The 22,555-nt window shown below is 42.0% G+C and overlaps 1 protein-coding gene across 1 annotated transcript in view; it reads left to right on the top strand.

Moving 5' to 3' along the window:
- LOC126187826 (T-complex protein 1 subunit eta-like) overlaps positions 1-22,555 on the top strand; it is a gene marked incomplete in the record, with an annotated part of 55,610 nt that overhangs the window by 10,251 nt on the left and 22,804 nt on the right. Inside the window, 2 exon segments of the mRNA XM_049929124.1 lie at positions 7,798-7,989; positions 8,094-8,392. Of these exon segments, the coding sequence (XP_049785081.1) occupies positions 7,798-7,989; positions 8,094-8,392 (491 nt within the window).

The following is a 22,555-nucleotide window of genomic DNA, read 5'->3' as shown; positions in this document are numbered from 1 at the left end:
TCATGGGTCATCTAGAGGAATCCTTCCTAAACACACAGAATCCTAAACCCCTTACCTGCTTCAGAGTCATTGATGACGTCTTTGCAATCTGGATCTAGAGTGAGGACACCCTATCCACATTCCTCCAGAACCTCAACAGCTTCTCCCCCCTACATCAGTACCTCTGTCAATCTACTAGCCACCAGCAATACTTCCACTTCATCAGCTGCCATCCATTCCATACCAAGAACTCCCTTCCATACAGTTTAGCCACCCATTGTAGTTGCATCTGCATTGATGAGTGGTCCCTCTCAAAAATACCAAGGGTCTCACTGAAGCCTTCACAGCCATAATTATCCTCTCAACCTTTTACAAAAACAAATGTCCCGTGCCTTATCTTTCCAGTCTTCTACCACCTCTCAAAGTCCCACCATCCAGCCCCACAGGAGATAGAGAATTACATTCTCCGTCAGGGTTTAGAGTGCCTCTTGTCATGCCCTGAAATGAGAAGTGTCGTGCCCACTATCCTCCCACTCCTCCCACAGTGTATTCCATCGTACACTGAACCTACACAATATATTTGGTAATCCCTACACAACTCCTGCTCCCAACCCCCTACCTCAAGGCTCATACCCCTGTTACAGACCTAGATGCAAGGTCTGTCCCATACATCCTCCCACCACCAGCTACTCCAGTTTGGTCACTAACATCACCTATCCCATCCTGTGAAACAAGTCGTGATCTATCAGCTAAGCTGCAACCGCTGTGCTGCGTTGTATGTGGGTATGACAACCAACAAGCTGTCTCTCTACATGAGTGGTCACTGACAAACTGCGGCCAAGAAGCAACTGGATCACCCTGTTGCTGAGCAAGCCGCCCAACACAACATTCTTCATTCCAAAGACTGCTTCACGGCCTGTGCCATATGGAACCTTCCCAACAACAACAGCAGAGTTTCTGAACTGTGTAGGTGGGAACTCTCACTGCAATATATCCTACATTCCCGAAAGCCTCCTGGCCTCAACCTTCGTTAGTCATTGTTCTCACCCATCTAGCCCCTTCCCTGTTCACATTCCAGCACTACGCAGCCCTCTATTCCAACAATGAACCCAGTCTTTTTACTTCCCTCCTTTTCTGCATCCCCCCCCCCCCCCCCTCTTCCGCTCTCCCCTGCTGTCCTTCTAACTTCCTGTCTGCACCTAGCTGCCCTGCCCTCTCTTCACCTTGTCTCTGCATGCTCCCCAGCAGCAGTTTGTCATTTCCCATGCCTAACCTGATGTCGCTCCCTGTCTCCACCCCAGCCTCCATCTTTCCCACACCCAGTTGCCTCTCCCATCATGCACTGCTGCTGTTGTTCAATGTCTGCCCTCAGCGGCCAGACTGGCCCTGTGCGTGCGGGTGCGTGCCCTCGCACGCATAGAAATCTATTTTTGACAAAGCGCTTGTGACGCAAAGCTTATTTTGTGACTGTCTGTTTCTTGTGCATGTTTGTGACTCAGCATCTCTGCTATATGGTGAGTAACAACTATCCTTTTCCTAGTATTGTTACATTCCACCTTAGATTTTCCACTATCTGTGGACTGTCCACATAGATCACTCTGTGTCCTATTTTCCAATTCATAATTAATCCTATTCCCGTAATACCATTTTCTGCTGACATTGATGTTGCTGTGTATTCATCCGACCAAAAATCCTTGTCTTCTTCCCGTTTCACTTCACTGACATCCGAATGGAACTTCTGTGTTTCCCTTTCCAGAGTTTCTAGCTTTTTTACTATGGTCAAACTTTTGACATTACATGCTCCACCTCATAGTATGTTATCCGTCTATTGATACTTGTCTTTTTCTCGTGGTCCCCTCCCTTGACATCCCTCTCCCAGAGATGGGAATGGGGGTCTAATCCAGAATCTTTTTCCAATAGAGAGATCATCATGACACTTCTTCAAATACAGGCCACATGTCCTGTGGATACACGTTACGTGTCGTTAATGCAGTGGTTTCCATTGCCATCTGCACAGTCATGCCTTTGATTATTGCTGATTCTTCCACCTTTTCGGGGAATTTTCCCACCCAAAGGACAGGAGAGTGCCCTGAACCTCTGCCGGCTCCTCTTATCACGAACAAAAATTTCTGTTTCTTCCAGTTGTATTTAAGACAAACTTTTCAGCATCCTAAGCAAAAAATTTACATTGTCATGTGTGTAAACTATTTTGTATATATCAGTGTTCAGATGATTCTCAAGAGCATTTTTGTTCTGGTAGTTGTCTAACATAAATTTTATCACAATCTTGACAGCTAATTTTATAAATGCCTGAAACAATAAAGTTGTTAGTTTCTTACCGATTTTATAAGGTAGTCTTGTTCACAAGGTTTGTGTACTACAAAAACATAAGTTCAGTTCACAGTTATTACGAAACTGAGTTATTTGTGCCAAGTGTGTGCCATTGTGAGTCATGGCAATATACAGGGTGTTCCATTTATCTGATGACCTCCTGCCTGGGTATTGCAGGCTGACCACAGAAGCTGCACCTGCTGGTTTAAAGGTCTTCCCCCTACCCCCCGTGCGGGGGCGCCCCACACACACACACACACACACACACACACACACACACACACACACACACACACATCTATCTTTAAGGCCGTACAGACATATACACGTTGTCGGCCAGTGGCATTCAAGCAGTGAAACAGGCATCACGATGTAGTGTTACTGTTCAGAGATTGTTTGAAGAGAAGTTTCCAGAGAAGTTTCCCAGTGTTAGAGTTCAGAGTTGTGACACAGTTCGCAAATTGGTGAATAAATTTCGTGAAATGGGAAGTGTTAAAGATAAGAAGCATAAACAACGAGGGACTGTGCTCACAGAAGCTCATCGTGATGACATTGCATACCGCCTGGAAAATTCCCCTAAAAAGTCACTTAGAAGTCTTTTGCAGCAAACACAAATATTGTGCACCTCTGTACAAAGAGATGCTAAGCTGCTTGGGCTAAGACCCTATAAAGCGTAAGTAGTACAAGAACTTTGACCTGGTCGTCCTGTGCAGAGGGTTAAATTTTGCGAATGTGTTTTAAAACAAGTGCATGACCGTGAAATAGATCTGTACCCCATTCTGTTTTCAGACGAGGTTTGGTTCCATTTGCATGAGTATGTTAATTCCCAAAACTGTTGACAGTGGAGTGCAGACAGGCCTGTTGTGCTTCATGAGGAACCCCTTCATGATCAGAAAATAGGGGTGTGGTGTGCAGTTAGTGGTGACTGCATAATGGGCCCAGTTCTTTTTAATGACACAGTTACAAGTGAAAGACTTGTGCAAAACATTTTTCGACCATTTTTTAATGGACAGAATGAAAGAGAATGAAGCTTTGCATTTTTTCAGCAGGATTCAGCAAGGGCTCATACGGTCGATGTTTCTTTGCATGCAATTCATGATCTGTTCGATGAGTGATTAGTAACAATATCTGGCCTGCTAGAAGTCCTGACTTTGTGCGCTTTTTATTTGTGGGTTGCACTGAAGGACAAAGTGTACACAACAAATCCTCACAGATAGAGGAATTTAAGGATAATATCCGTGAATCAATTACTTCAGCATCTCGGAGAGAATTGCATTGTGTGATTAATAATTTCTTGAGTATATGTCAGAAATGTGTGGAAAATAATGCCAGGCAGTTCCAGCATCTCCTTGTGTAACATGGGCGAGTACAAAATTTATTTGCTTAAATTTTAAATGTAGTAATGTTGCATCACAGCAGTAGACAGGCGACACAGCATCTGATCACTTGGCAATGGAGCGCTTGCTGTCCAGCATCTGACACGCCGCACAGGCTGTCATCAGATAAATGGAACATCCTGTGTTTTTTAGAATGAGAAATATTTTTATTGTCCTACTTCTTTTCGTTTCCTCACCTTCTTAAACTTTTCTCAATGCTGCCGTCTTTATATCTGTTGGCCCTAACCACTTGTATAACTATACTAAACTGTTTCTCAATTTCAATGTTTTTGAGTGGAAGCTTTAAGATGCTATGCAGCACTGATCTGAAGCAGACCAGTTTGTATCTTTTTAGATTAAGACATTTAGGATTCTAGCTGTGTTTGTTGGTTTGCTGAACAATTCAAATCAAAGTTTACCATGTTGGTCACTACGAGTTTGGGAAAACGAATGCTGTCCCGATTTTCAAGCTTAACTGTAAATTTAAGTTTTGCTTCATTTGACATTGAAAGCTTTTTTGCAAACATGTCAGTAGACCATGGACATTATGAAGAAAAATTACATGCCATATAAAAATAACAGTTATGATGTGTGCATTGAGCTCATTGAAATTCTAGAATTGAGTGACGGAATGTTTATCAATGTTACGGTCATGGCAAATTGTTTGGCATGAATCTTGGCTGCTACTTTTATTAACAAACTAGAGCATAGTCTTTATAGTCATGCTTGCGTACTTGATAAAGTTATTTACTCTAAAAGACTGTTCCAACACTATCCCATGGCGCATGGGCACTTAAGAGTGCCCATCAGCTCACCTGTGGTCAGGCACAGGTAATGTACACTGCCCACCAGGTGCTACTTTGGCACCCTTGCGTCTGGGTGCTCATCCGAGACAGTACGGCCGTGTGCCTGACTGCCCATGAATCAGCTATAATGTCACCCATTCCCACTTTTGCCTGCGAGTGACGGGGTGCATGGATATGAGCACTCAAGGTGGAACAACATGTTATAGAAGATATGTAGATAGTATTATGCTGCTTTACTTGGGTGATGTCAAATTCCCAGTATGACTAAAAATAAAATTAACAGTTGATCTTGTAAAATATGATAGGATTAGTTTTTCCTAATGTCACGGTGACCAAGATAGATAGTAAACTACTACTTAAATTGTTCAGAAGGCAGTGTACCTTATTAAAACAGTTAGTACTAGTCCATGATACAGTTTTACCTGAAAATGTGATGATGTACTGGCAATGACATTATATTAACACTTTGAAGACAAAGCCTAGAAAACTGGCCTTTCATGCCGTTATTTAAGGTGTTACCGGCACATATGCAAGTGATCTATCTTGAGGAATATTAAACATTAAAAAAGACCAAACTATCTTTTGTCATATTTACTTTACAATATTATGTAAAGTATAGATTGCTGCTCACTGTGTAATGAAGATGCTAAGACTGTCACAACAAAAAGACTGCTAACAGTAAGTATTCAGCCAGAAGGCCTTATTCTGAAACACTTTGAAGCTAGTGTTTATTTCAGAAGACGGCCTTTTGGCTGGAAGTTTACTTGTTTAGCAGTCTTTTGCTTGTGACTGTTTGCTACTCAACTTGTAGTGGAAATGTTGAGTCACAATCTATCCTTTTAGTTCTTTGATAGATATAAATTTTAAAATAATGACAGAAAATGTAATTATTTCTCTGAGAAAAAAGTTTGACGTGAGTTAAAGAGCAATTTTTTCCTCTTTAGCTTCTACAGTTTCTTGCTCACTCAACAAATGTGACGTATTTGAAGCATAATTGCTAATTGATACTTACTGGAAAGAAGACACATCAAGTTGCGGACAGGCACAATTAAAAGACTCGCATGTATTTCAGTGGCTGCTTCACTACCCAATCCACCCGGATTCCCCCCCCCCCCCCCCCCAACCAGCTTTTCAGAACTGCACATATGGGAGTTATCCTTCCAACACATTCTTTCTCCTGTAATTATCCTGGCCTCAACCTTCGGTAACATACTACTGTCGTCACACCCTCCACCCAACGGTTTCCACCCCCTGTGCCCTGTCATCTCCTCCCCATTCTCGTCTTCCACCCTGTTTATTTGCAACCTTCTGCCAATGCATCCACCTGTCTTTCACCATTCCTATCCATTTTTGTTCCCTTTTTCCCACCTCCCTGCTCCACAACCTCCTGACACTGGGCCTGTCAGCAGTCTAGTCCCTGTACACTCTACCAGAATGCTATCCCCCAAGTTGACAACCAACATTTTATGATTTTTCTCTAGGTTTAATTGTAAGATTGTATTCTAGTAAAGAGGAGCTCCAAAATCCTGTTATTGGAGACAATAAGTTATGGGTCTGTGATCCATATGTTGTCCAACTGTCATAAAAGGTCAACAAAACTTCGTTCATTTGGAACTTTGTCTTCTTGTTCATTTTACATTTTCCTCTTGTGGGCTAACATCCCAAAGATGTTCAGGCTCACATGTGGTTCCCCTACATCAAAATGTCTTGGCTCAAACTCGTCTAGGGGTTGAACCGCACGTGTCGCATTACACACCCTAAGTTACACACTTGTGATCCTTTGGTTGAATTGTCTGGCTGATGGCAAGTTTGCGAAATAAAAAGTTAATTTAACATATAATAACAGTAATAATAATAATATCGGGAACTAAATTAACGACCCATAGATATCGGCCACACAGTTGCGATTTGGTTAGAATAATGTTTATTCAGAAAGCAAACTAATAGTGAACATGGTCGTATTTAGAGTTACTGTTACAGTAGAGTGCATATCCATTTGACACAGTTCGATCATTCACAATCTCATCGTGAAACACAAGTCCAGTACTCCACCTTGTTAACTATGGGAAAAAGTAGAGTTAACACCAGGCGCCCGGCTTCTCACTGGTCATAGACTAAGTCCCGCGATACCACACAACGCGAAATTTCCTAAGTCGTTTCGCTTCCTAGCTACCTAAAAATTGACTGTTCGCTTTCGCGTCTCAATCCGAACTGTACCCTTTGGTGTCTGCCCTCGGCCTGTCTACGACAGCATTTCCCGTGCGCCGAACATCTTCACTCAACTGACTAGTGCAGTTCCCTTTCCGGAAGCCGTCCATCTGATTGGCTGCAGCTACATTACTGTACATTAACATATTTAAATAATCAAAGCTTGACCACTTTCATGTTCTAAATAAAGTAACAATAATATTTATTACATAATAAAGGTTAAATTCTTTTACATAAAACCAATACAATTTCAGTTCTTAACTTTGAATGTCGTGGCCAGTAGCCATGCACCAATGTGCATTCTGATAAATAAATAAATAACGAACAAAAGTAACTATTATGCACCAAACTTGACAACAAATATTCTGTTACCTAATGATTCGATAAGGTGTCATGCTGTCATCGTTCAATGTGTTTTGTGTGGAAGAAATGATGATCTGATGCTTAACTGAAAATACTGATAGTTTAAATTTACTATATCTTCTAAACAAATAAAGTTAAAAGAGATGATATTTACATAACATATGTCATTTTAATGATGCAATTCTATATGAAATGAAGTGTTGATTGTTAAGATCGACCAAAGCTTTCAGATTTTAGCATGCGGGTCTTTGTTACAAAACTCATTAATTTCACTTTAACAGTAAATCCTAAACTATTATAGATATTATCTATATTCAAGCTTTAATGGGATCACCATGAAAATTTATGGAGGATGGCAGATTAAAATTACTGTGGCTTGATTCCCTGAATTACTACAGAATTAAATAGTTTTCATAAATGTTTCCCGATGATGTAGGTTATCATCTGTCTCACTCGCACACTACAGTGCTTAGGCCTCAGTAGACAATAGACGCCTGTGAGTTTCCCCATCTCGTGGTGAACCTGCGCCCTTTGTGGCACGCGGTCATGGGCAACAGGGTTTGTTTCACAATTCCTGTAGGCTGACTCTTCGGCCATATATTTAAATGAGTGAAATGCTCGTTAACTCACACTCTGTGTGCACACAGAAGAACTATGTTTATTGGTTTCATCTGTAAACTAATGATTATAAATATTATAATCGTTATTGATAATTATTTTTTTTTTTTTTTCAGATTGATAAGAAAAATGTAGCTGAACATCGTTCATTGCTAGAGAAATGTGCAGCAACAGCCCTAAGTTCAAAGCTAATAAGCCACCAAAAAGGATTCTTTTCAAAAATGGTCGTTGATGCTGTTTTACTTTTGGATGAGCTTTTACCGCTCAATATGATTGGGATCAAGAAGGTGACAGGAGGTGCATTGGAAGTATGTTAATTATAATAAACCAACTGATTAATAACACAGAAGAAAATATATTTGTATAAACCACATAGTATCTCTGTAACTTATAATTCACTTGTCCCTTTAAGGATTCGCTGTTGGTAGCAGGCGTCGCTTTCAAGAAAACATTTTCATACGCTGGTTTTGAAATGCAGCCAAAGAAGTATTCAAACCCCAAAATTGCTCTGCTTAATATTGAACTGGAGCTCAAAGCTGAAAGGGACAATGCTGAAATCAGAGTGGATAATGTACAGGAATATCAGAAGGTGGTGGACGCTGAATGGAAAATATTGTATGAAAAGTTGGATTTAATACACAAAAGTGGAGCAAAGGTAGTACTGTCTAAGCTACCCATTGGTGATGTTGCAACGCAGTACTTTGCTGACAGGTATGGCTAATTTCATATGCAATATCTTTCTTTCTTTTTTTTCCCTTCAGGAGTTAGTGGTATAATTCTTGACAATAACTACAAAATAGGAAGCAGCTGTATAAGTAATCTTCTTTAAAGAAGATTTGTAAAGGATCTGTTTGGTCTGTAGATCACAAACATTAATATCTTTGGCAGAATGCTCTACATATTTGATTTGATTTGATTTACTTGTTCATCAAGGTATTATCCCCCCTCTCCTCCACCCATGGGGTGCATAGCCCTTTCGTGAGTTCTTGCATGGCTCACACTTGGTCCTGAGCTATTGCACCCCTTTCTTCTTTCCCGGGCTGCATTCTCTTCCCCATGCCGCTCCCTCTGTGTCGTCTCTTTCCCCTCTCCTGGTGTCCTTGCTTATGTTGTCATGACCATCCTCCTAGTTTCTGCTATCCCTTGCCATTTTGCCCCCCCCCCCCCCCACCTGCTCAGCATTTTTGGTCTCCCTTTGAGATTTGACCTCCCTTTCTAAATTTTGCCGCCATAGGTGAATCAACTGGATAACATCGCCTTACTGAGCATTTCGGCATGTGTTCTTATTGTCTCTTTTATCTTTTCCTCGCTGCCATTGTCCCTTAATACTAAATAGCCGCGATCCTAGCCAGTCCATGTGGGTGGGCTCATTATGTACACTTCCGGTTGAGCAAAAACGCAGGGCTCACACTTCTGATAGCTGAACTGCTACCTACTCATGTAAGCCTAGGAGTGATTGCTTGTCATTCTGGAGCATCTGAACTCCTGGCAGCAGCCACCATGCCTGTTGACCATTGCTGTTGCTTGGTGGTGCTCATGGGGAAAGCCCCTGATCAGAGTAGGTGGTATCATGGCAGAAACATATTAAGCTCCTAAAAAACATGCATTATTCTATGTTCATATATTTGGTTAGGAATGGATACTTTAATGCTGGTTCTTGTGACTGTACAGCCTCCTCTTCTCTGGCTACCCCCAGGGAAGGGGGGGAGGGGGGGCAGGCTTGTAAGATGGTGGTGAAACCCTTTCCCTGCTACCTCTTCTGCACAAGGACTGGCGGGGACACTTCCATCCGCCACCAGCCATTATTTTTTGTGGAAACTATCAAAGACAAGTTTGGCAAAGTGCTTTCTGAGTATGGTGCAGTCAGGTTCGCTGTTGGTGAAAACTTCTACTACTGCCCTACCTGTGGCCTGTTGTGCCTTTGACTATCGTGGCAACATTCTGGTGTCTGTTACTTCTCAGTGGTCTTTGAATATGGTTGAGGGTCTCTCTCTCTCTCTCTCTCTCTCTCTCTCTCTCTCTCTCTCTCTCTCTCTCTCTCGCTCTTTTATAGGGACTTCATCTTTCAAACTGACAACTCTGGATCAATCTGAAACAGTGGGGAATTCATTTTGTTCAGAAAGACTATAAGGACAGTCACATCAATACTGGCACCTTTATTCTGGCATTTGAGGTGGTACCCTCTGGGAGAAGGTGAAAGTAATGGTTTATCAGTGTGACGTGGGCCATATGTCTCACCATCCATGAAAGGTTTTCCATATTTGCATTTCAGGCACGTTTTCCTACTTTACAGCAGACCCTCTTTGCAGTGAATGTGGATGGTCCATGGTGGGGGGGGGGGGGGGGGGGGGGAAGACTTCTGTGTTCCACCATCCATGTTGGTTGATGGTCATGACCATCACTCTCCACACTCACCAGGTTGTCCGGTTTATAAGAAGGAAAAGAATATATATATATATGTTTCCCTTGATTGTTTGTCCTACACTGAGGTGTGTCAGAAATATAACAGTCTTCACCCTGTGTCTATGACATTTAACTTTACTTCTGATTTGATCTTTCCTTTCCTCCCTCCTCCTTAACCCAGTTCCCCATCCTCTCCTCTCTCCGTTCTGCCGTCCAGATCATCTGGGATTCTGAGGTCTTGGTATGCAATTTCTATCTCCCTGCTGACAGGCCATCTATGCCCACTGCCCTGACAGCCGTCCTTTGGCAACTCCACCCCCCTCCTTGAGGATTTTAATGCCCATCACTCCTTGTGGTGCAGCACTTTTTTGTCTAGTCAGGGCCTCTTTATAGATCAGTTTCTTGCAGATGACGACCTGTGCCTTCTTAACAATGATTCCTTTACCCATTTTAGTGCTACTTGTGGGTCTTTCTCTGCCATTTATCTCTCATCTCTTGCCCTCCCCTTCTCTCCTCATTATATTTGTTACCAAACAATGAACTCTGCGATAGCAGCCACTTTTCCATTGATTCTCTCATTCCCTTCTTGATTTTCTTATTCCCTTCCTACCTTTCGATGGCCAGGTTACCTCGCTGGTCTTTCCAGTGAACTGATTTCCCTCTATGTACTTCCCAGGTGGTATTTACCCCTCTTTGTCAGGTTGTATTGAAGTTGCTCATGACATGTCTAATACAATTATTCAAGCCACCAGGATTGTTGTCCCCTAACTGACAGGCTTCTTTCACTGCTGGCCGGTCCTGTAGTGGAGTATGGCAATTGCCATAGCCATCCATGATCGCTGTCAAGCCTTGCAATACCTTAAGCAGCACACATCCTCTGTCGGTCTTATTATCTTTAAATGCCTTTGTGCCAAAACCCATTGCACAATCGGCGCAAGCAGATGTGTTGGGAACACTTTGTCTCTTCCCTAGGTTCTTCTGTCCATTCGTCATGGATGTGGGCTATGCTCTACACTCTAAAAGATTGGCAACAGACGTCTTCCATATTGGGCCTTGCCCTTCCGGGTGGCTTTCGTATTGACATGTTGGTTCTCATGTCGCACTTTGTGACCCGTTTTGTGATGGCATCAGCCTCCTATATGTCTGGCTGCCTCCTTCAGAAACAGCGGGCTCAAGCTTCCCTCCTGTGTTCCACCCCTAGTGAGGTGGAATCTTACAATGAACCATTTACTGTATGGGAAATTCATCTGCCTCTCTCCTCTTCTCAAAATTCAGCCCCTGGTCCTGATTCAATCCATAACCAACTGCTTCAACACCTCAGTCATCCACAATGATATTATCTCATCCAGGTGTGTAATCTTATCTCGCTCCAAGGTGTTTTTCCCTCTCAGTGGAGGGACAGTATTGTGGTTCCTGGCCTTAAACCCGGTAAGGATCCATCATCCCTCGATAGTCAACAACTGGAGATTAGTTTGACCAGTGCCACCTGCATGTTACTTGAACGGATGGTGGCTTGTCAGCTCTGTTGGGTCCTCAAATCTCAGGACCTTTGGTCTCCCTACCAGAGTGGCCTTCGGGAGGAATAGTCTCCTGTTAATCATCTGCTTTGGTTGGAAACTGCAGTTTGCCACATCTTTTCCCAGTGCCGCCATCTTATTGCAGTTTTCTTAAATCTTTTTAAGGCCTATGACATGGTTTGACGCCATCACATCTTGCACTCCATGAGTAATGTCTTCAGGTCCCCCTCCCAATTTTTATTTGCTAGTTCCAGTGCAACCAGTTATTCAGAGTTCAGGTTGGCACCACTCTTAGCTCTCCACAGACCCAGGAGAATGTTGTTTCACAGGGTTCCATATTAAGCATACTACTTTTCCTCATTGCTATTAATGGACTCGAGGCCTCCGTCAGGCCGTAGGTCACCCCTGCTCTGGATATGGATGATTTCTGTATCTAGACTAGTAGCCACTCAGTGACCTCTGCGGAGAGGCATCTCCAGGAAACCACATGGTGCACTTTCATGTGGACTCTTTAACATGGTTTTCAATTCCCTCCACTTCAAACCATGGGTGGTACATTTCTGCCATTGAACTAAATTCCATCCCAAGGTGGAGCTTTACTTTGATACCCAATGCCTTACCATGGTCCCCCATTTCCATTTATTCTGTCTTCTTTTTGACAACAAGCTTACTTGGTTGCTTTCTGGAGACTGACTGTTTCCAAGTCCTTTGCTTTCTGGCCCACACCTCTTGGAGCGCAGATTGTTCAAATCTTCTGTGTCATTATCAGGACTCGATTCTGTCCCATCTGGATTGTGGTTGCCAAGTTCATGTCTCAGCTGCCCCTTCCACACTGCTGCTCTTAGACCTGGTCCACAATCATGGTATCAGTTTGGCTACCAGTGCCTTTCACACTAGCCTTGTTGATCGTCTCATGGTTGACACTGTGATCTCCCTACCCTCACCCCCTCGTTTCGGTGTCCCAGTTCATCTCCTCCCCCCCCCCCCCCCCTCCCAGTTCTTCAGCCCCCGATTCGGATGGATCTCTCCCAGGGTCTGCAAGCCACCATAACTCCGGTGGTATTCCTTCGCTTGTTCCACCCTCTTTTATGGTAGTCTCAAGATGCTATTTTTTTTACACTGATGGGTGTAAATCTGTAGGCTGTGCCTTCGTCTTCTGTTGCCACAGAGCACCATCTCTTGCCTGCCACATGTGGAACTGATGGCCATTTATTCGACCCTTTTCTTTGTTAAATGGTCCTCCATCACCCGAATTTTATTATGTATGAACTCGATGTGTGGCCTTCGGCTATTGCCTGGTGTTTTTCCTGCCACTTCTTGGTCCCTGCCATCCACGATCTTCACTGATCTTGATTATGCTGCTTATTCAGTTAATTTTCTTTTGATTTCTGGCCATGTGAGTATCCTAGATTCTGAGCTTGCCGATTGTCTGGCTGAGGGTGTAGCCACATATTCCCTGTTCTCCTTAGTGCTCTGGGGGCGTATTTGTGGCTTCATGTCAAAATCCTTTTTGCTCAGTCATGGGCAGACTCCTGGAGGACCATCTACTTTCTAATAAACTCTGTGCAATTCATGGGACTCTGTCTCGCGACATTCTTCCTTTCACCTCTCCTGGCAGGTATCAGCTGACTTCTGCTGTCTTCATGTCAGCCGTAACAGGTTGACCTATGGTTTTTGTACTCTGGACTGAGCATCCATGGTCTAGTGGTAGCTTCTTTGATTATTAATCGTACTGTCCTCGGTTATGGGTTCAGACCCTGCCACCACTTCAAATTTTGAATATAAATCAGCATTCGTGGCTGAAGACTTTCGGCGTAAGAAGTCACCTTCATTCTGCCAATGACCTTGCCAAAGAGGGTGCAGGAGTGGCCAGAGACTCAGGGCACTCGATTGCCCATGGGATAGGAAACTGGTCCTAAAAGTAGCAATGATCAACGGCATGAGGATGCAGGAAGTAATGGAAACCACTGCGTTAAAGACACTTAATGTGTATCCATAGGACATGTGGCCTGTAATTGAAAAAGTGTCATGATCATCCCTCCATTGACAAAATATTTTGGAATAGTCTGCCATTTGGATCTCCTGGAGGGTACTTCCAAGGGGCAGGTGACCCTGAGAAAAAGATCTAATAACCAGCAAAAGGGTAATATTCTAAGAGTCGGGGTGTGGAATTTCAAGCTTGAAATGGTAGGGAAGCTAGAAAATCCGAAAAGAGAAACACAAAGGCTAATAAATCTAGATAGTGGGTGTAATTTAAGTGAAATGGAAAGTGGCAAGGCACTCCTGGTGCCTCCTGCTGGGAGCCGCAGAATGGCCATCCACGTGTGCGCTATGGGCAATGACTGTGCCTCTGGATGCTCCTGTGGTTAAAGGCTGATCTAAATATCAGTAGTACATTGCATCATCTGATGAATCAGACGTTCTTGTTTTCCAATTTTTTATTTTTTTTATTTATTTTTTATTTAATGACAGCCAGTGCCGGATTCCAGGCGGCACTTAGTTGAAAGCCTGCATCCCTGGTGATAAGATTGTCTGCTGTATGGATATGTATGGCCTCCTTGACATCACAGTCCCAGAAAGATGACGCTGGGGATAAAATTTCCATCTGTTGAGCCACTCGGGGTACCCTTCCAACTATGACGTCCAGGAATGGTAAAATGCGATCCTTTTCCACTTCCATTGTGAACTGTATATTGGGATGGAGCAAGTTCAGATGCCTTAGAAACGCAGGTAACGGCTCTATTCCATGGGGCCACACCACAAAAGTGTCGTCCACATACCACCAGGAGCAGAGAGATTTGAGACTTGCTGACTGCAGTGTCTTCCATAAAATAGTTGGCCTCCATGGGAAACAGAAGGCTTCCCCTGGCGACATAGTCCACTTGTTCAAAATACTGGTCATTGAATAAGAAATAAGTTAGAGGTAAGTACAAGTCACAATGTCTTTCTTGAACTGGCTGCTGATAAGCTTAGAATGAGTCCTGCAGAGGTACTTTTGGAAACAAAGATATCATGTCAAAACTAACCAAAATATCTGACACTTGTAGCTTAAGTATCTTCAGGCATCCTATGAAGTCCTGTGGTTTACGGATATGGTGATCACACTCGCCTATGAGAGGTCCCAACAGTGTAGGAGCTCCAATATTGCTCACTATTGGGCGAAGAGGAGTCCCAACCTCAGGTATTTTGGGTATGCCGTATAGCTTGGGGAACTGCAGCCTATTGGTGTAGGCTTTTGGTCACTTTGGAAGGAATAGAACTCTTCTTAAGAAGATTTAATGTTTTTCTCTGGATTTCGGCAATCAGCAAAATTGAGGAATTTATTGTGCTTGGTGAAAGACGGCGTTGGCCTTAGGAAACATGGTGTGTATAAAATTCCATGCCAGTGTGGAAAATCTTATACTGGGCAGACACGTCAAACTGTGCAAGAACATTGCGTTGAACACCATTATCATACGCACCTGGGGCAACCTGATAAATAAGCGGTAGTGGAGCATTGCCTGGACAAGGGACATCATATGCTGTTTGTAGTAGCTTACCCGCACTCCTATTTTTTATTCATTATTAAACCTACTCCTGCATTGCCCTTATTTGACTTTGTATTTATAACCCTATATTCACCTGTCCAAAAGTCTTGTTCCTCCTGCCACCGAACTTCACTAATTCCCACTATATCTAACTTTAACCTGTCCATTTCCCTTTTTAAATTTTCTAACCTACTTGCCCGATTAAGGGATCTGACATTCCACGCTCCGATCCGTAGAAGGCCAGTTTTCTTTTTCCTGATAGTGACGTCCTCTTGGAGTAGTCCCCGCCCAGAGATCCGAATGGGGGACTGTTTACCTCCAGAACATTTTACCCAAGAGGACGCCATCATCATTTAACCATACAGTAAAGCTGCATGCATTCGGGAAAAATTACGGCTGTAGTTTCCCCTTGCTTTCAGCCGTTCGCAGTACCAGCACAGCAAGGCCGTTTTTGTTAGTGTTAAAAGGCCAGATCAGTCAGTCATCCAGACTGTTGCCCCTGCAGCTACTGAAAAGGCTGCTGCCCCTCTTCAGGAACCACACGTTTGTCTGGCCTCTCAACAGATACCCTCCGTGGTTGAACCTTACGACCATCTGTATCGCTGAGGCACGCAAGTCTCCCCACCAACAGCATGGTCCATGGTTCGTGGGGGGGTCGTAAAGCATAAGAGTCGAGGGGGCATGAAAGGGAAGCAGTGGTTGGGAAGGGAGTGAGTCAGGGTTGTAGCCTCTCCCTGATGTTATTCAATCTGTATATTGAAGAAACAAAAGTAAAATTTGGAGTTGGTATTAAAATCCATGGAGAAGAAATAAAAACTTTCAGGTTCGCCGATGACATTGTAATTCTATCAGACACAGCAAAGGACTTGGAAGAGCAGTTGAACAGTGTCTTGAAAAGAGGATATAAGATGAACATCAACAAAAGCAAAACGAGGGTAATGGAATGTAGTCGAATTAAATCAGGTGATGCTGAAGGAATTAGATTAGGAAATGAGACACTTAAAGTAGTAAAGGAGTTTTGCTATTTGGGGAGCAAAATAACTGATAATAGTCGAAGTAAGTAGAGAGGATATAAAATGTAGACTGGCAATGGCAAGAAAAGCGTTTCTGAAGAAAAGTTTGTTGACATCGAAAATAGATTTAAGTGACAGGAGGACGTTTCTGAAAGTATTTGTATGGAGTGTAGCCATGTATGGAAGTGAAACATGGATGATAAATAGTTTGGACAAGAAGAGAATAGAAGCTTTCAAAATGTGGTGCTACAGAAGAATGCTGAAGATTAGAATGGTAGATCACCTAACTAATGATGAAGTATTGAATAGAATTGGGGAGAGGAGGAGTTTGTGGCACAGCTTGACAAAAAGAAGGGACCAGTTAGTAGGACATGTTCCGAGGCATTAAGGGATCACAAATTTAGCATTGGAGGGCAGCGTGGAGGGTAAAAATCGTAGCGGGAGACCAAGAGATGAATACACTAAGCAGATTCAGAAAGATGTAGGTTGCAGTAAGTACTGGGAGATGAAGCAGCTTGCACAGGATAGTGTAGCATGGAGAGCTGCATCAAACCAGTCTCAGGGCTGAAGACAACAACAACAACAACAACAACAACAACAACAACAACATGCTTTATGAACAGACAGAAATTTTATCCCCAGCGACATCTTTCTGGGACTGTGTTGTTAAGGAGGCCATGCATATCCATATTGGATACAATCTTATCAACAAGGATGCAAGTTTTCAACTAAGTGTTGCCTGGGATCCAACATTGGCTGCCATTAAATCCAAAAAAGGGAAAACAAGAACTTTCAATTCATCACATGACGCAATGCGCTACTGAGATTTAGTTCAGCCTTTAACTGCAGGACCCTCCGGCAGCACAGTCATTGCCCATTGCACATGCGCTGATAGCCATTCTGCGGCTCCTAGAGGGCCGCTTTCCTCCGACTACGAGTGTCTTCCCGCACATGCATATTGCTTCCTCCCCAGCATAATAAATATCAACACCGCTGTGGGATTGTTATCAGTCGTACTTTCCAGCAGTGACAGCACCAGCTACCACCACCTCATGATGTCAAGCAGTTGCATCAATGACATATTGTGCAAGTTATACAATGTGATCCTGCGGTAAACCCAAAAAACGTATTTGCAACAGATCCGTCAGGAAAGCATGAAAAGTCACAGTTTTATTCCATATTTTAATGAATGATTGTTAATAGCTACATCTTTGGAAACCAGTTTTGAAGTTAAACATGTGAAACATATTCTTGTTCGATGCGTGCACAGACATCAATAAATGTTACATCTTGACGTTGGGCATATGGGATGGTCAGTATCATTGATATTATTTCATGTACTGCACAGATTGCACAACATGTTATTGAAAAGAAGAAAAAACTTACGTTTGTGTACTTGCTGGCAGGTGGCATACACGTGTGTGTGTGTGTGTGTGTGTGTGTGTTTTGATTTATTTTATTGTGTGCATTTGCAACCCATGAATCACGTGCAGATGAGAGGCTTGGTTTTGTCATCTTTGTTCATTGTTTGCATCCTGGAATTTGCACTGCCACAAGATGGAATAGTATGCAGGGGTTTGATAAGTTGGGAAGAAAAAGTTCCTAAACTTTTCTTCTCGACATAGACTCCTTTGAGGGATAAACAGTTGGTCCAATGAACCTCCAGTGTTTTCATCCCATCAGAAAAATAGGTTCCGTAAAACTCTTTAAAATACTCATTGCCTGTAACTATTACTTCCTCATTTGATGAAAATTTCTTCCCAGCAAGCCACAGTCTGAAGTTGGGGAACAGGAAGAAGTCACTTGGGGCTGCGTCGGGTGAATAGTATGGACGAGGAACTAATTCTAAGCCCACTTCATGCACTTCAGCCATTGCTATTGCTCATGTATTGGATGGTGCATTATCTTGGTGAAAGAGCTCTTTCCTGCATGCCAACCTTGGTCTTCTTCCAGCTAACTTAAGTTTCAATAAGCCAACAATGAAGCATAACAGAATCCAGTTATCATTCTGCTTTTATCAAGTAATGTGTGAGGATTATTACTTGGGAACTCTCAAAAAGTGGCCATCACCTTATCTGCTGACAAAATGGTCTTTGCCTCCTTTGATGTGCTTTCACCATCCTTTGCCCATTGTTTTGAGTGCTGTTTAGACTGTGACGTGTAGTGGTGGATCCAGGTTTCATCAGCAGTCGCAAATCAGTGCAGAAAGTCTTGTGGATTATGATTAAACATTACCAGGCATTGTGTTGAAATGTTGTGCCAGATGGGCTTTTTATTGACTGTGAGCAACCATAGCACCCGTCTTGCACACAGCTTCTTCACAATTAATTTTGTGTGCAGGATATTGTGCACTTACTCAGTTGAAATGCCTACAATCTCAGCAATTTCACAAATTTATATTCTGCAATCTTGCTGCATTACCATATCATGGATTTTTGTCAATAGTTACTTTTGTGGTGACTTCAGTTGGATGGCCAAAGTTTACTTAGTTTTTAGTGCTTGTTCAGCCACATTTAAATTCATTAATCCTAAAGTAAATGGTCTGGAAATTCTTTATACCATCCTCAGGATAATCTAACTTACTACTCATGAAAGCACAATCAAAACTTTCCATTCATTCATTGAAATTTACCGGCCTTTCCAAACCGCCCTCTAATATTACACTCTTACAGAAGTTGTTTATTGCAAGGGCATATATTAATTTCCCTAATTGTGACTAGAGCGGCCTACTCAGCACACACAATTAAGACATATTTACGTACCATTTTCTCTAGTTCTACATATTTCTACTGCTTGTCAACAAGGCAAGAGGGACAAAATACAGAGTGGTACATCTGAGGTTATTTTGATCATCTAATCAATGTGTTACCACTCTGGTCTGTTATCGGTCTGGAATTAAATGAATTCCATAAATGGATTTTCACATAGTAATGGAAGAAAGTAAAGTTCATTTATTTGGAATTCAGTGTTGATAGTTGTCCACATAAAATATACATTTTTATGAAGCAAGACATTTACTCTCTGCTGTGAACCAGTTCGTCTAATAAAGTTCCTCTTTACCTCCAATGCCTTCCTTCTGATTACTTCTTGCAATTTCTCTTGCACAATCGGATGCCCCAGTTCTGTACACCTTACATTCTTAGGTCCCTTTTAAGTTTTACTTACAGAATTAGCATTCTTTAACATATTCTTATGCCTACACTATTTGGTGAGTTGTGCCCCTTACTCCTAAATTATTATGACAAAATCCTTATTAATGAGTCTCTGGTGATACCTATACCTTGCACAGCAGTAGTGAAACTTGGTGCAGTGGCCTCCTTTTTATCGTTGTTGTTTCCTTCACAAGCACTTCACACATTTCACTTGCATCAATCTTGGTTCTGGAAGTCAGTACATTTTCATTGCAACAAACCATGTAATTGAATTAATCACATTTTCAGAAATATGAATAATCCTACTCCAACCTCTTCCTGGAACAATGTTGTCCTCAACAGCAACTGATGTGTCACAGCCAGTTTTTGTGAAACAATGATAATGCAGTCCGTTGTTACAGTATTCCAGACAGCAACAAACATAATGATAGCCTGTAGAATGCTGTCTCTGTTCACTTCCTTTCTCCCAAGGGATGATCAGTTGACTTGTGCACAACTGCTACTCTTATTTGGCGTCAACAGGATGTATTATGCCAGAGTCCAGAGGATGTCGATGATATGTGGTGTTTGTTGGAAGAAGGAGCACAACATTTACATTCCTTAGAAGTTGTTTCCTTGGAATGTACTAGGTGTTGGTCAGTGATGAGTACAGTTTCTCCTTCCTATTGTACCCATCTTATTAACTACTGACCTGTTTGACTGCTGGCATAATTTTCTAAAATTTCTGAGAAGATGGTGTATTCTGGAATATAATCTCACCTGAGCAACAATAAAATCCTCAGGTAATCACAGTTGTTCTACTGAGAATGCTTTACACGTCCACTCGCCAAATTTTACAAGCAATAAATAATAAAATACTGAAGGTTGGCATTTTCTGCGACCTATTTAAAGCATTTGACTGTGAGAATCCCAATATTCTCCTCAATAAATTGAAGTTTCATGGAACTGATATATAGCCAACCATTGGATAATGTCATATCTAACCAAAAGAATGCGGAAAGTTATTCAATCGGTGTAGTCCAGGGACATTATTTTGACTGGGGAGAAATGTAGGGAGTTCCCAAACACTTAAGTATTGGATCCTCTATTGTTCCATATATATATGTAAATGATCTTTTTGCAGATGACTCTTGTATTGCAATCAATGCAAGCATATGTACAGAAACAAAAGTAGTAGTAAACAGTGTTTTTAAAAGTTTCATTGACTAGTTCTCTGCAAATGGTCTCGCCCTGAATTTTAAAAAGATGCACCATATTCAGTTCTGCACATCTAGGGATACCACACCAGTGATAAGTGTTTTCTTGAAAATAAATAATTTCTAAAGAACTACTAAAGGATTTTTTAAGGCCACATCTATGACAACTGGTATTTGAGTTCTCGATTAGAAACAAAAAAATAGATGTTTCAGTGTTTTTGGAAGTTCAGAACCAAAGGGAGTGGAATAGGGGATGATAATGTTTAAGAAACTATTTAGTTACATTTAAAAAATTTGAAGCTAAATTTATGAAAATTGATATTTCACTTCTCTGTTAGATATAAAGAAATATTTGTTAGGGGGTAAAAGTTGCTATGGAAATTTCTCCACAAGAGTACAAAAGGCGCAATTAACAAAAGCTTTGGACTCCAGTTACCAGAATCGCGTTTTGGTCAGAATTACATTCTGAAGAGACCACACACCTTAGTGTGAAAAGCTTAGAAAGTGTTGCAATTTGTGAACAACATAAAAATTCGATTAAATAAAAACAAAAAATCTCTGTGTGCCATACAATCTCCTTTAGAACACAACCACAAAATGCGAGGTCTGCATTTGCACTTCTGTTTGTTCATATTATATTGAGTCCCTTGTAGCTATGCACAGATTTTGTTGGTTGCATGAGTGAGTCAAGTAGTGGGTGCTAAGCTATTAGGTAAATAGAAAGGCTCGCAGCCACTCAGCGCATTTAATGTCATTTGCTTGGAAATGAGGTGCTAAATCCTTTTGATACCCTTCCCAGTTGTCCTGAGCTTCATTGAATGCCCCCCCCCCTTCCCCCTCCAGACCCTCCCTCCTTCAACATTGCGAACTGTCCGTCTGGTCATTGAAATGTCTGTTCTCTTTCTGTAGTCTTGGCAGTTGTCATACATACTCTTACCATACGAGTCGTATGGTAAGAATACATTACCATCACAAGCAAATATGATGAATAGTGAAAGCAAGCGAGATACCACATAGATGTCTCACAGAAATGAAAACAACAAATAAATGGGTGTGAACTATCTTACACAAAGGAATTCAAGAGTCAAACTTCAAAAACGGAACATATCTTTAAAAATGTGACAAGCGTATGTTTTGACAGAGCACAGAGAAACTGAGAGAGTGCGGAACTGTTGCAGCTTATGTGACAAACTGACCAGCCGTAACGTTGCAGAACGATATGAAGTGGAATGAGCATGTGAAAGTTGTGGTAGGGAAGGCAAATGATCGACTTTGGTTTATTGGGAGAATTTTAGGAAAGAGTGGTTCACCTGTAAAGGAGACTGCATATAGGACGTTAGTGCAACATATTCTTAAGTACTCTTAAAGTGTTTGGCATCTGTACAAGGTCGGATTGAAGGAAGACATCGAAACAGTTCAGAGGAGGGCTGCTAGATCTGTTACTGGTAGGTTCGGATAACATGTAAATATACAGAGCTTTGGGAACTGAAATGGGAATCCCTGGAGGGAAGGTGACATCCTTTTTGAGAAACACTATTCAGAAAATGTAGAGAACTGGCATTTGAAGCTGACTACCGAATGATTCTATTGCTGCGACATACATCGCGTGTAAGCACCTTGAAGGTAACATGAAAAATTAGGGCTTATATTGATGCCTACATATAGTCATTTTACCCTCACTCTATTTGCGAGTGGAACAGGAGGGGAAATTAAAAGTAGTGGTACAGAGTATCCTCTACCATACACCGTACGGTGGCTTGCGGATTATCGATGTAGATGTATTATGTTTTCATCATTTCCTTGGGGATGGTCACATTCACATTCATACGAACACCAGTATTCGGCAAGGAGGGATATCTCACTTACCAGTCATACAAATTCGATAAGAGATTCCTATCATATGACACACATACTGTCATTAATGCCAGTATGACACACCAGATGTTTTCCAGTGGAGGATTCAGTTGACTTGTCGCCTTGTCATCAAACATCTGCAGTTACTGTTCAGAAGCCACTTCCTTTCGACTGCTAATAGAGTAGTTGTGCAGAATCAACTGTCATTACAG

This window comes from Schistocerca cancellata, chromosome 5 (assembly GCF_023864275.1).
Source record: "Schistocerca cancellata isolate TAMUIC-IGC-003103 chromosome 5, iqSchCanc2.1, whole genome shotgun sequence".
Taxonomy (NCBI): Eukaryota; Metazoa; Arthropoda; class Insecta; order Orthoptera; family Acrididae; genus Schistocerca; species Schistocerca cancellata.
The sequence above is the reverse complement of the archived record's forward strand: the minus strand, read 5'-3'. Positions and strand labels throughout refer to the sequence as shown.